General features: G+C 32.7%; 1 protein-coding gene across 1 annotated transcript in view; it reads left to right on the top strand.

Moving 5' to 3' along the window:
- The window catches only part of LOC125068376 (receptor-type guanylate cyclase gcy-1), a 67,132-nt gene that overhangs the window by 14,511 nt on the left and 38,034 nt on the right, over positions 1 to 14,587 (top strand). Inside the window, exons 3-4 of the mRNA XM_047677475.1 lie at positions 4,013 to 4,110; positions 7,101 to 7,235. Of these exons, the coding sequence (XP_047533431.1) occupies positions 4,013 to 4,110; positions 7,101 to 7,235 (233 nt within the window). The remainder of the gene's footprint in view (positions 1 to 4,012; positions 4,111 to 7,100; positions 7,236 to 14,587) is intronic.

The following is a 14,587-nucleotide window of genomic DNA, read 5'->3' on the forward strand; positions in this document are numbered from 1 at the left end:
AACTCATTCCACAAACATACACTTAGTAAAAATACAGTTCACGTCGATATGATCTATACTGAGACCTTGACAGAGAATATTATTTTGATTAAGTCTGTTTTGTGTCTATTAATAATGTTTTTATTTTATTAGCTAGAAAGTACTGTCGGTGCAACCATTTACTGAATATACAGGTGTATATTAAAAAGAAGTCGCTAGGTAGAACTCAAATAGCTGCATTTTTTGCAGTCCATTTTGCGCATTTTTGCTATGAAAAGAATATCCTATTGTAAGCTACATACATACGTATGTCGTAAGAAAGGCTAATAAGACGAAATATTATTAATATACAGACTCTTTTTCTTAACATAGTATAAAGCTCTTGACCAGTGGAATGATATGACTGTTGTTTGGTGTTTCGTCGATAATGATTTCAAAGTTAAATTGAATTATAAATTTTGTAGAGATTTTAGTAGACACCAACGAGAACCCAGCAGACGTGTTTATTAAATTCGTTAGTTTGATATACCTGAATGTGTGTTATTTTCCTATCTGCATGCAATTTTGAAAACAGACTGATTTCGATAAAACAACATTTATCCACATTTGTTAAATAACGTCTCATAGATATATTGACTTATTTTGTTTCAAAACAACCAACAAAAGTACGTTGGCCTCCAGAGATTGATATATAATTTAAGTGATAACGGATTTGCATTAAAATTCGCAGTATTCAAGATCAAAATAAAATGGTCGAAGTTCAACTTATTTCTTGGCTCAGGACCAAAAACCTTTTATTGAGAAATATATTAAGAGAGAGCCAAGAATATTTATTTATTTTGTTATATTTACGTTTCATGAAAATTATTTTATTCAGAAGTTAACGTAAGAAATATCATTTCACTAATAAACGTTCGAATCAACTTTGTTCATGTAGTTTATAAGAATACTTAGGTAGCGTTTTGAGTTTCAGGATAACAAAAAAACCATACCAGTGCAGTTTCTTTAGAATATCGTTTTCTTTTCAAGGTAAGGTAATAGGTAGGTGGACGGATAAATGGACCACCTGATGGTATGTGGCTACCACCATATTGGCTCTGTAAGAAATAATAACCATGTCTTACATCAGACCCGTGCGTCACCAACCTTGAGAGCTAAGATGTTACGTCCCTTGTGCCAGTAGTTACATTTAGATTGAGAGTCAAATTTCGCGTACAATTTTACTTATTCTTGTATATCTTTATTCTATTACCAATTATAATACTGGACATTGGCAAAACCCTTACAAAACTTATAATACCCTGTCTTATCCACTAGGACAGGTCTAGTTCATTTTCTTGGAGGAAGTAAATTGGTATTCAACGTCTACTAGCAAACTATCAACCGTTTCTTGCGTTCATGTTTTGTAGAGTAACAATGATAATCTTTCATTTGCACGTACTAATTAAAGTCTTCGATACGAATATAACATTTCAAACAACCCTGTTGCATATAATTTCTCATCTAGATATCACTTTTAATTATTTTTTTGTTGAAAAAATATTTTAATCAATCTGTTACGAAGTAGATATTAACATTTTATATTAATTGATGCGAGATGAGTTTCTTTTTCTTTCCATTTGAGATAATCATATTTGGCTTTTAACGAACTAAACTGTTCTAAAATTTTATAACATAATTTTAAGTTAAATTTAATGTTAGTAAAATTCAAAATTGGAGACCAATTTATTGAAATTATTATGCCGCCATATTGAAATTGAGTTGTTTTCCTTCATTTTCTACTTTCCTCCAAAACTGCTAAGATTATAAATTGATTACAAATTAAATTTCCTACAATTTCTATAACAAAATAATAATCGATCGTCAATCAATCAAATTATTTAAATTTGGCATAAAATAGTGACAAGATACAATTTTGTAATTTTACCCGATTTATTACCAAATTGATGACGTAATTAACTATTTGAAAACAAAAAGTATTGAAAATAATTTTATACTCAATTCGTAGATACATTTTTACACAATCACATTATGGACATTTCTTAATGTATGCTATGTTGGTTTGCCTGGTTCAAATTCCATATCGGGTCCATAACATTTGATAGGGTTTTTTTTATCAAAAGTAGCAGCTGTAGTCTGGTATTTGGAAGTGTATACACTCCCGTGTATCGGAAATCACACAAAATGATCGCCTCTGTCTGAAATATTTCCAGTCACACTCTACCAGAAAAGCCTTTTGCCGTTCCATCTGGTTATGAGAGTGGGGTAATAAAGAGTGCAACTGTGGTTGCACACACATTTGTGCACTATTATATGTCCTGCATCGTTGGCTAGTCTCCTTTGAGATTGATCGCGAAATTGGCTGAAATCGCTCAAGACAATATCATAAAACGTAATTTGCTTTGTGTCATGGGTTCGTTTATTGTGATTACGCCAAATAAAAATATATTGCGTTTTTGCCACGTAAATTGCGTTTGTGCGCTTCTGAAAGCTCGTAAAGCAATTGATTGATTATCGTTCTATTTAAATTTAAAAATTAGTGTACTCCAACATGTATAGTATCTGCTGCATATATGGCTAGTCTCCAAGAAACTCGCCAGGAATTGATCAGGTCATCATCACCATTTCTATCGTGTAAAATTTCGATCCAAAATTTTACTAACATTTATTTATAAGAATTATTTATATCATGTCTAACGTTTATAATAACCATTTTGGATACATAGTAATACTTGAATTTACTAAAATGAAAAAAAAAAACAATCATAATCCAACGGGCTAACAACTAGCTCTCAAAATAAACAAATTTTCTATACCGTTCCCCCTACTCGTTAAAATGTGTTAATATTTTCCACTGTCGCTTCAGCGTAGAATAAAATTGTAATCATTTGGTGTCAACACCCGTGTCCACCCGACGATAGAACATCTCATAGATGAATGAAAGACCAGACAAAATTTTGTTTATTATTTTCTTGAATATAAATTTTGCTTGTAATTTTAATGTTAGGATGAAATGTTTTGAACACAAAACTCTTGTTTTCATTTTATACACGCTTCAATTGTTTTATTTTATCTGTACCATCCATCTTAAACAATAAATGAGACAGACGAGTATTTAATGGATAGCGTGCTTGTAGAATCCTATGGGCATAAAATAAAATGAGAACTTGTTAATGTCCACCAAACTGCTTATATAGTTTTCGTACTGTATCATCGCCAAGCACGGGATGAATTATAGAAATAAATTAAGCACATGAATATTCAGTTGTCGTGCTATAGGTTTGAACCATTAATTCTCTATTTGGATTTGCTTAATTTGCTTAATTTTTTATAATTATTTACAACAAATTTTAATACTTATAATTCCAAAACAATGTCTTAACTGGAAAATGGTAATAAGTTGCACTAATCTTTTTTAAAACTATTTACAGAAGGTACCATATATAGCGATTAAGTTCAGAAATAATATTTGTGACTGTACCGTATTAAATATCTGTAGAAGTAATCTCTGTGTCATAGGTACTCTGTACATATCACTCTTTATAAGAAAAATCTCATAAAATAAATGGATTCTAATAAAAATAACGTTTAGATTTTTTTTAGCCCTGTACTAGAGACAGGTGCGTGCGTGCGTGTTATTGTACTGCTTAAATAAAAAGTTCCCTTGGTTACTTTTTTTTATAACAAAAATTGGCAGACTATTGACGGTAATTGGTCGTATTACCTTTAACTTTAATTAACTTTAATTGTAAGAAATTTTAACGATTCCTTACATCTTCAATGCGCCACTAGCCTTGGAAACGAAGATTAGATGTCTCTTGTACCTATAGTTACAATGGTTAACTGAACCTGCAAACGGGAAAAGAACGTATCATATAACGCTGCGAGGCGGTAGAATATTTGATGAGTGGGTGGTACCTACCCAGACAAAGCCCTAACAACCAGTCGACTATTGCACAAAAAAGATTTTTTTTTTAATCACTGAACTAATAAAATTCTTCTTAGAATTATTAATACCATCACTTTCTCTTAGGTCAGCCGAGCGACGGAGTTGGGAAAACTGGTCACCAGACTGCAGCAAGAAAGATCAGAAGTGGCTTTCTTCATATTCACCAATGGGAGTACGCTTAGGTATGTTGACAAAATATATATTTATTTTGAATATAATGCTGAATAATCAGACTTTTTATGGATTTACTGTTGTACTGGTGAATGATTTATTTTTTGCGAGTTTCTTTTTCTTCCATACTTCTCTGCCTGATGTCATCTCACAAGTAACATTATTTCCAGCCATATCGTCTTTCGTACAATATATCCATCGTTTCTTTGGTCGTCGTCTTCCTCTATATCCATCCACGTCCATGCTCAAGACCTTCCTCACAACAAGGTCCTCATTCCTCATGCTCATTCCATGATTGCCACTTTCAAACTACTTCTTATGTACACATTCCTTACTTTATCCATTCGCGTAACACCACACATTCCTCTCAACAGACTCATCTCCGCTATAAGCAGTTGTCTTTCTTTCATCCCTTGGAATATAGACGTATATTAGGTAAATTAAGCTTCCTACCTAATATTAATATCCCACAGCTAGGTTAAGGCCCCCTCTGATTCCGTGGAGTTTTGAAGTTAATTCCATAGCTTTACTCTAATACGGGATAGTAATAAATGCTCGTATATTATTTTCATTCATAAATTGTTCATATTTAAAGGCTATGGCTATATAAGGCTAAGAGTTTATTTTATAACAGTGTTTTACTAGCTTAGTGAGTAAACACGAGATAAAATTTCCTTTGACGTGAATCAAATTAAAGCCAGCTTTTCTCAAAATACCTTCAGTAACTGTCATACATGATATTAAATATAAACAGACTTTAGACACGTGAAGTCTGGATTTAAATCCACATAAGCTATACCTAATTGACTCCACTTAGGCTACACTTAAATAGGCTACAGTTTCAGTATGAGCTAATGTCATAGTTGCCAATATTTTTTTACTCGCTTTTGCGACTTATACGTGGCAAAGCTACAACAAGTTACCTGGTACCCAAGCTCGACGTTACTTCTAACATAACATAGAGAATCAACTCCTCCATTATAGCCTTTAACGTAGAATTTAACCTTTTGAATACTGTCGTACCGTTGAATAAAATGTAATTAAATTCTTATGTTCAAACTCCCTGAAAATAGCATTATGAATGCTTAATGGATACTTTAATATCCATATTCCAAGTAGAACCTGATTGAAGTTATGTTAGTATTTTGTCATAAGCGTCCGCTTCTATAAGCGTGGGCGTCCCTTGTACAAAATTAATTATATTTTTTTGTTTTCTTTACTCCAGACGTGGTCGGTTGAGATGTAATTTCAAAATCCTGATTGCGTAATAAATGAACGATGTCATCTATTCGGTAATTAATGAATATTCAGATTAAATATTTTTGGCTACGATTTATTATGTTTACTAGCCGAACCTGCGGCTTTACACGCGCAAAATTTATAAAACACTACCATCCAGACAAATTTCAAATTTGTAGGTGCTATAGTTTCTGAGGTTTCGTGATTAATCAGCGAGATGTATTAACTTTTATTTTCTTATTGAATTTTATCTTTGATCTTAATTTTAATGACTTAAGAGAGTTAACATGTATGTATGTATCCATGATGACTACAATCAAACTAGTAAAATATGCGATAAATATTTTTATTATAATAAGAATAATTCATTGAAAAATATTTCATCCTACTCAATATTTATTAAATAGTTTAGTGAATCAGTTTTACTTGCTTACTAAAATAACTAAGAAAACAAAATAAAAAAAACTTGTATCTATATATGTGTGTGTATATTATCCCGGATTTAAGAATGAAAGAGCAACAAATTAGGCATCGCTAATGGAACTGTATCGGATACATCCTCCGAGGGGATTAAAACCATATCACTAAGGCAGATTTATATTTAAACCTTGATGGAAAAGAAAACATAGGCCTAAGCAAGCCTGGCGCTACAGCGGAAGTCACGGGCATCAATAAAACGTGGAGTAAGGTAAAGCACGAAGACCGAGTGGAATGGAAAAATACATTGGGTACTCACCCCACCCAGATAAAATAAAATTAGTATCTTTTGTCTCTACATAGTATAAAACAGAATCGCTTCCCATCTGTACATTTTGATCTTTTAACCCACGCAACGGATATTAAGGCGGTTTTCATCAATAAACAAAGAGATTCAAGAGAAAGGCTTATTTGTATGAGACACACATATTATTACTATAGAGAAAAACCGAGAATTTCAACTTGCCTAGACGAAAAAATAAGGGATTTTCCTCTTTATTTTTGTTTTTCAATCTAAACGTTGTATATAGAACCTTACTGTTCCCGTATAGAGCCCGTGTAGGTAGTAACTAAAAAATATAAACTAAGTGATTTTTAAGACAAGGAAAATAAACAATTTAGATTTAGATAAACTTTAAAGCATAGAAAGATTTCTTAGGAAATTTTCCTTGACGGAAAAACTACACAAAATAAACTATAAATGCGGCACCTGATGCGATAGTTGAGTATATTCAACTTTTAATCCGTTATCTGTAAACTTCTCAATAAAGACTCACGGTCTTACTCATAAATATTGTATAGCGTGTATAAAAGTGTCTTATTAAGCTGTAGAATCTTAGAGTCAGTGATAGTTTGTTAACTGGTCTCTTTCTTTCACCAGTGACTCGACATTCAAATGAAGAAGACAACAATTGTCTAACTATATAATTATAAAGCATATGAGGACAAAAATTGTATTTTTATTTGTTCAGTTTTTCAAACGAACATATGGACCACCTGATGGTTACCACCACCCATAGATAGTGGCGTTGTAAGAACCTCGGGAGCTAAGAGGTTATGTCCCTTGTAGTTGTAGTTACACTGGCTCACTCTCCCTTTAAACCAGATTACCATAATACTGAGTACTGTTGTTTGGCGGTAGAATGTCTGATGAGTGCGTGGTACCTACCCAGCCGTTTTTGCACAAAGCTTGGTATATCTGGAGCGTTTATACCACCAGGTATAATTGCTCCAGATTAACATTGGTACGGCTATTTCATTGAGTAATTTTAGATTTTCATTCAAGGTCAAATTTAACGCAACGCTTTGCCAGCACCGACAGCGCTATAGAGCAGATGGGTGACCTCCCTTTCCTAATGTTCAAAAACCGAGCAGTTCCTGTGGACGGAGAAGCATTTCTTGAAGAGCTGTCTGATTTAAGGTAGGATTTAATGCATAAAATTATTTAAATTTCTTAAGTTAAATAAAAGAACTGATACTGTCCAAATGGCTATAGTCTGATATTAACCGAACATTACGGGTTCAAGCCTGAATATTCATGTGCATAATTTGTTTAATTCAACTTGTGCTCGAGGGTGAAAGAAAATATCGTGAGGAAACCTGCACCTGTCGTACGAAATGTCCCAAACGTATGCAGCGTGGTAAAGCTCCGATCCTTCTCCTTATAAAGAAAAAAGCTGTTATCGTAACGCCTCCTGCGTTAGCCTGTTCCTTTACTTTCAGTTGCATAAATACTAGCTATTGTTGTTGATATTAAAGAGGATTAAAGAGTAGATATCTCTAAGCATTATAAGTAGCATCTTCTACCTAAAACAAAACCGATATTAAATGCATTTTAAAAACACTCAGTTCAATGACGAAAAGATAGTGAATATAGTAATGAATCTGACCGTCAATAAAGCTGTTACAGTTTTATGAATATAGTTGATGATTTTTTATTAATTATTTCTCTGTTATTCCAGTATGTGAATTAGGTTTTTTACAGCCTTAGGATTTTAAAAAAAAAATCAAATTTCTTCAATTAAACTAAACTTACACTAATTTGAAACAATACTGAACAATGTTAAGTTCAGATATTGAATGATTTATATTAATTTATAATTAATTACGAAAAGTATATTCTGCTGATGAGGACTCGTCGATGTGGGTTCGCATGTAGAGCTAGCGACTCGCAGCTTCAGCGATTTTTCTACAGTCGTCTCATGTAATATGTGTTTCCAGAAAATATAACTAATAATTAGATGATGACGTCTAGTATGTCCAATCAAAGGTAAACCTTATATTTTCTCACTCTTAAGATCACGGTGAAATAGCAAATCCGATTCAATCAGAAATAATTCAGACGCAGTGCTAGCCTTACGGAGTTCAAACCAAACTCGATATGCTAGTTCCTTAGAACAATGATACAATTACCACATTTGATTAACGTAGATTATATAACGTTAATTATAGATGACAATAGCTCGTAGTTAATACTATATCAGTTAACAATCAGCTATAATTAAATTAAACAAAGCATTACAAAGCAACTAAGCGGAAACCCAAAATTGCCCAATGGTTACAACGTGTGCGTCTTAACCGAGGATTGCATGTTCAAACCCAAGCAAGCACCGCAGAACTTTCACGTGCTTAATTTGTGTTTGTAATTATCTCGTGAAGAAAAGTATCATGCTGAAAGCCGCATGGGTCTTATTTCAATGTGTGGTGGAATGGACTCCAAATCTTCTCTTCGAAAGGGAAAGAAGGCCCAGCAATATTATATTTGTAAACATAACATTTTCTTGTTAATAATAAGATCAAAATAAAAAATAGCTGTGGTTCGGAAAAGAAAATAACCTGTAAAGGTATTCTGCTAGAAGAAACTCCAAACTAATTGCAGAGCATGACTTTTAAATGTCAAAATGATATGACATGACATGACATGACATGACATGACATGACATGACATGACATGACAGGACATGACATGACATGACATAACATGACATAACATGACATGACATGACATGACATGACTTGATATGATATGACATATTGACTGTACTAATTATAAGATTAATAAGATAAACGTATCAAAATGACGTATCACCGTAAGTCGGTTGTTAACATGTCACGCGTGAAATTCGAAATAAATTCTTACAGACTCGCACTACTGACCGGAAAAGAATGAAACTCAACATACATACATGAACACATACAACAATATGTCCGAATTTATATAATTCGATTTGAAATGGAGTTATAAATAAATAACAAATAAAGTTTTTTAAGGTAAACATTTATTTGAATCAAAGCTGAGACCAGATCGTGATCTCTCGTCGCAATAATTTTCAATTTCTTCACAGGAGTAGCGACAGCTTCGAGTAATTAATCTCAATTTAGTACGAGTACAACGCTTCGGCTAATCTTTACAAGGTGTTAAAATACATACACACGTGTCTGTTTTTCACCTGACGATTGTATAAAAAATCTTTTTAATAGTTCATAATAGTTTGTTAGACTTATACTTTTTCGAATTTCTATAGATATTTTTTAATATAACGATATATTTTTTAGAATTATCTGCGCGACGGTTCGAAGGATAGCCAGCTACGCAAATATAACATATATAAAGTGCACAAGTGCACACACACTAACACAAGTGCAGTCTCTAATCCTACTCTCCATTCGGATCTTTTTCTTCTTGAATCGGAGTAAGAAGTGATATTTAATTATAAAAAATAAACAAAAACAAATTTAGAACTTGATTTTAAATTTGAAGGTGAGATATGTTTAAAATATACATTATTTAACAGAATTCGTGTCCATAGTTTACAACCCGCTAAGTTTATTTAGACAGTTCTCAAAAGTTCTTCTTAATCTTAACTTAAACGAAAAACCTGTACGCCCACCGTTGCTGCAGAATAGATGTCAATGGACGGTCGTTTCTATAAGCCTCCTGCTCGTAACCAAAAAAAATTACTGATTTCTCTTACAAAATTTTCTTTAAATTATCAGTCTTTATTTTCATAATCATGAACATGCATAATCAAAATGTAATAACATATGATAAATATCTTATTAATATTATAATAATTAAAGCGTTTACAATTATTATTATTAATAAAATACGTAAAATTATAAATATGCCTAAGTATTATGTAAATAATCATTAAAATGTTAAAATATTATACCATATGAAAAGGTTATATTAAACTCTTAAGATTTACTTAAGAGGCCTCCTACTTCAAACAAGCCTAAGAAACTACATGGTAGCGGTTTTCGTGCGAAAACGGAACTGTATATTTCTCAATGTTGCGACTTGTCTAACTCCGAATTTATCGAAGTAATTAATTCAATTCACGTGGCATCCTTTTAATGTCAATTATCTCGGCATTTAAACCGACTCGTATGCCGTGACAGCAAACGGTATGACAGTTTTAATATGCCGTCATGTCTCCTCCCCATCGCTCTACGGGAGTTCCTCGTCTATGCTTGGCTTATGTACAATATATTTCATTAGCGATTGCCTCTTTGGTTTAGTAACAAGAGATATAATTAGTTCCCGAGTTCTTGGATTCAACTACAGGTTAGGCTGATAAAAATCTATCGGGTATTCTTTGGAAAAATTCTCAGTAACAGCCTGGTGTCTGGTAGTTGGAAATGTATACAATCCTGTGTCTCGGAAAGCACTTAAAGCCGTTGGTCCTGAACTCTATGCAGTCTTGTCTAATTTTCCGTCCCATCAGACTATACGAGTGAAAGGGAGGGAGGGAGATCAAGAGTGCTCTTGTGTTGGGGTAATTATGTGCACTTTCATACGTCCTGCGTAGTTGGTATCCCTTGGAATTTCGTCGCCGTGACCAAAATACGATACTATCATTCCATTACTTCTGTTATTATAATTATAATAAAAAACTCATTTTCATATATAAGTATTATTTCATTATAAATTATTCGAATAAACATTATTAATATTACATTCAAATTATTAAATAACATAATCGATGCTCGTTTGGTATTCTATAGAGTTAGGTTCTTTCCTGTTTCTGATAAATCAAATATGCCGTAATACATTTATGATACATTTGTTATCATAATAATGTTTGCAGGAAAAGATTTTTTATTGCTATATTTTATAAAATATACTTCCTCCTATCTATATTATTATTATTATTGTCCTTTTAGGCACCCAGCTATAGGACTCCTAGTACTACCAGCTTGAAATACTATAAAAATTAACGTTCTCAACTATATTCATCTCATTCAAATGTATGCAAAATTGAAGGTGTTGAAATGAGATGCAAATATAAAACAGCATGCGTCATTTTTATTGTTCACGAAATACACTAAACAGTGATTTTGTAGAAGGTGCAGTACGATTCTGTAGGAACTCACTTTGTATCTCTCACGTGAAATGTTGACATACAGTGACATACGCCTTCGATTTTTATTTCTATAAAATTTGTACCTAATAAAGTCAATGTGTGTTGAGTTGAGCTTCGATTTATTTTTACAGAATACATGTACTGTTTTTTTAAATAAGTTATTTTTACAAAGTCATATTATTTTATTACTATTTCCACTATAATTGATTCTATTCAAATATAACGTAGCCTAAGTATAATTAGGGTTTTATACTTTAGTATAACTATATAAATAATTTTCCAAATAAAGTATAGTTCTTTTATCTATATGTAAACGGAGTGTTAATATTTAGAACAAATACTTATAATATCGCAAGAAATACAGACAAACTTGTCACTTCTCTTGTGACTCATAGAACCAGCGAGGATTCAGTAAATCGTTTGAGGAGCGTACAGTTTTACAATAGGATTCCAGAAATATTACAAGCAGTCACTATATCTGAGCTACAAAAAACTAAACGAACGTTTATGAGTAAAAAAATGTGACTGCATATTTTCCCTTTGGGAATAAAACGACGACCTTAGTTTATATGTACTTTAATACATTACTACTACATATTTTTACTACTACGTACTACATATTTTCTGCCTAACACAACCACACTGTGGAAGCAGCTTTTGCTGGCGGTTTTTCCGAACCGATACGACTTGGGAACCTTCAAGAAAAGAGCGCACTCACTCCTTAAAGGCCGGTAACGCACCTGCAAGCCCCTCGGTGTTGCAGATGTCAATGGGCGGTGGTAATCACTTTCAATCAGGTGAGCCTCCTGCTCGTTTGCCTCCTATAACATAAAAAAAAAGAATTATCCTTGTCAATCTTTTATTTGTACTGATAAATGAGGTACCAATTTTTAATATCTAACCGAAACCTACCAAACGAACGTAACGCGAAGACACAGGCAGAAAATGTAACGCGTTTTAGACAAATATCTTAGTATATAAGAGAGATTTGTAGTTTCACCCTTCAATTTATATTTAGACTTGGTGTGAAGCATGAATTTCATGTTCTAGTGAGTGTTAGAATCAGGATATATCGCTGAGGCGCAGGTGAATTCCACAATTTCACGCGATAATGAAAATCTATCAAAGACAATAATTATTGTATTAAAATTATTTAGCATGTATTTTTTATGTTATTCTTTCAAAAATAAACATAATAAACTTTCCCCATGACATCATTGTGACTCATTTTATTCTTCACGTATTAATATAGATATAGCGTTATTCGTTTTAATATTTTTTATCTCATTTAAACCGATTGCAGTCATCATCAATCAATGTCTCGTGCTATGAAACTTTTCCAACATAATAAAAATAAACTTTGTTTGAATATTAATAATGATTAATTATTTTTAAATTACCTTTTATTTATTTTGTTTAAATTATAGATGGTTGATTGTTTACGACGCGTGCAACGTAACCGATGATTGCGGGTTCAAACCCAGGCAAACATCACTGAATTTACATGTGCTTAATTTGTGTTTTATATTCGATCTTTGTATCTACCGGCTCGCATTGTAGCATCGTAGTGGAACTAGCTCCAAAACTTCTCAAAGGGTGAGGTCTTAGCCCAGCGGTGGGATGCTTACAGGGTGTTATTTTTATTCTCTTCTATCTTTTTATTAATGTTGATTAAATGGTGTCACGTGAGTTAGCCTGGAATTTAGTTATTTCCTTTACGCAGTTTATTGACTAATCTGTCAAAATAGTCTAAAGTAGGAGGTATTATTTTACACGGTAATATAACAGTATTGTTATATTAATAGCTCTGCAGTGAACTGTAAGGCGTCTGTAAGGATTAGATTCTGACATACGGAATTAGAGAATTAAACTGTATGAGATATTAATTCTAAAACAGAATTTTTTATATATATTATGTACGAAGGAATAAATTTTTAACTGACGCTTATGTTCGGTTCGTTGGAAAGTCTAATGTCTCTATATATCAAATACAGAGTAAGCGTTTCGAATTTTTGATAAATACTAGTCACTAAAATGAGTAATGCTGTTTTATAATAACGCTACAGCACGTGCAACACAATATACACGTAAGAAATATCTTTCCGTTATGCATACAAACGTTACATTTACAAACGTAATATAAATCATGTTTTTTTTTTTTATAATATAGATTTGCGGACGAGCAAATGGGCCACCTGATGGTATACACCATCGCCCATAGACAATGGCGCTATAAGAAATATTAACCATTCCTTACATCGCCAATGCGCCACCAACCTTGGGAACTAAGATGTTATGTCCCTTGTGCCTGTAACTACACTGGCTCACTCACCCTTCAAACCGGAACACAACAATACTGGGTACTGCTGTTTGACGGTAAAATATTTAATTAGTGGGTGGTACCTATCCAGGCGGGCTTGCACAAAGCCCTGCCACCAAGTATACTTCATCTAGCAAGGATTTTACCACAAAAGGTAATTATTTACACCCAATAAACGTCATTATTAAAGTGATATTATGTGATGGTATCAAATTGAAACGTCGAGTATATTATTTCACCCCATCCCCAAACACTTATCCTAATGCTTTTTAACATGGTTATGGAATTTTCGTATTAAGCCACAGCTCATAATCACCGGCACTCCTTACGCAAATGTTTCCATACGTCGTTACTTTCCACAACTTAGTATAATGTATTTTTAATATTATGTCATCTATTGGCCTTTGAAGTACGACAGGGGAAATTATATGTAGACTCCTTTGTATCATTGTTCGAAACGAGAATTTTGAAATTAGAATGTCTTTTAGACATTTTAATGATATAATAATATTTTGAGACAAAATTCTATAGACTTGTTCTATTATCCTTTGTTTCAAGTAAAGTTTAATAAAAAACATTTGGCTAGTGAAATATTTTGCGTGAATACATATTTATCCATGAGAATATATGTTTTTAATTACTATTGAAAAAAAGGCACCAAGTCACCAATACGGTCAGAATAAGCAGGAACAACTGGACTTTAATTTTCCTCATTTTTATGAACCTATTTCATGCTCAGTACTGAAGGAACATATCGTGAAAATCATGTGTCGAATGAAAATCTGCCACAATCTGTATGCCACTGAAGCAGAGTGGTGGAATAACTCATATTTATCTCTTCAAAATTAGAGTAGGTCCCGTAGTGAATTATTTACAGATCGTTTTTTACTAAATTGCGTGAATCGAAAATCAGTACATACAACCACAAAATACGATGTCATAATTGTTCAAAAGTACTGATCAACCTTAATTAGTCAGTGGATGCTAATTAAGTACGTCAACCGTTTCACACATCACCTAACTTCATTAATGAATGTTTAAGCCCTATTTAGTAGCGTGCATGGAATACTTCACTTGAATTAAATA

Source organism: Vanessa atalanta, chromosome 13 (assembly GCF_905147765.1).
Source record: "Vanessa atalanta chromosome 13, ilVanAtal1.2, whole genome shotgun sequence".
Classification (NCBI taxonomy): Eukaryota; Metazoa; Arthropoda; class Insecta; order Lepidoptera; family Nymphalidae; genus Vanessa; species Vanessa atalanta.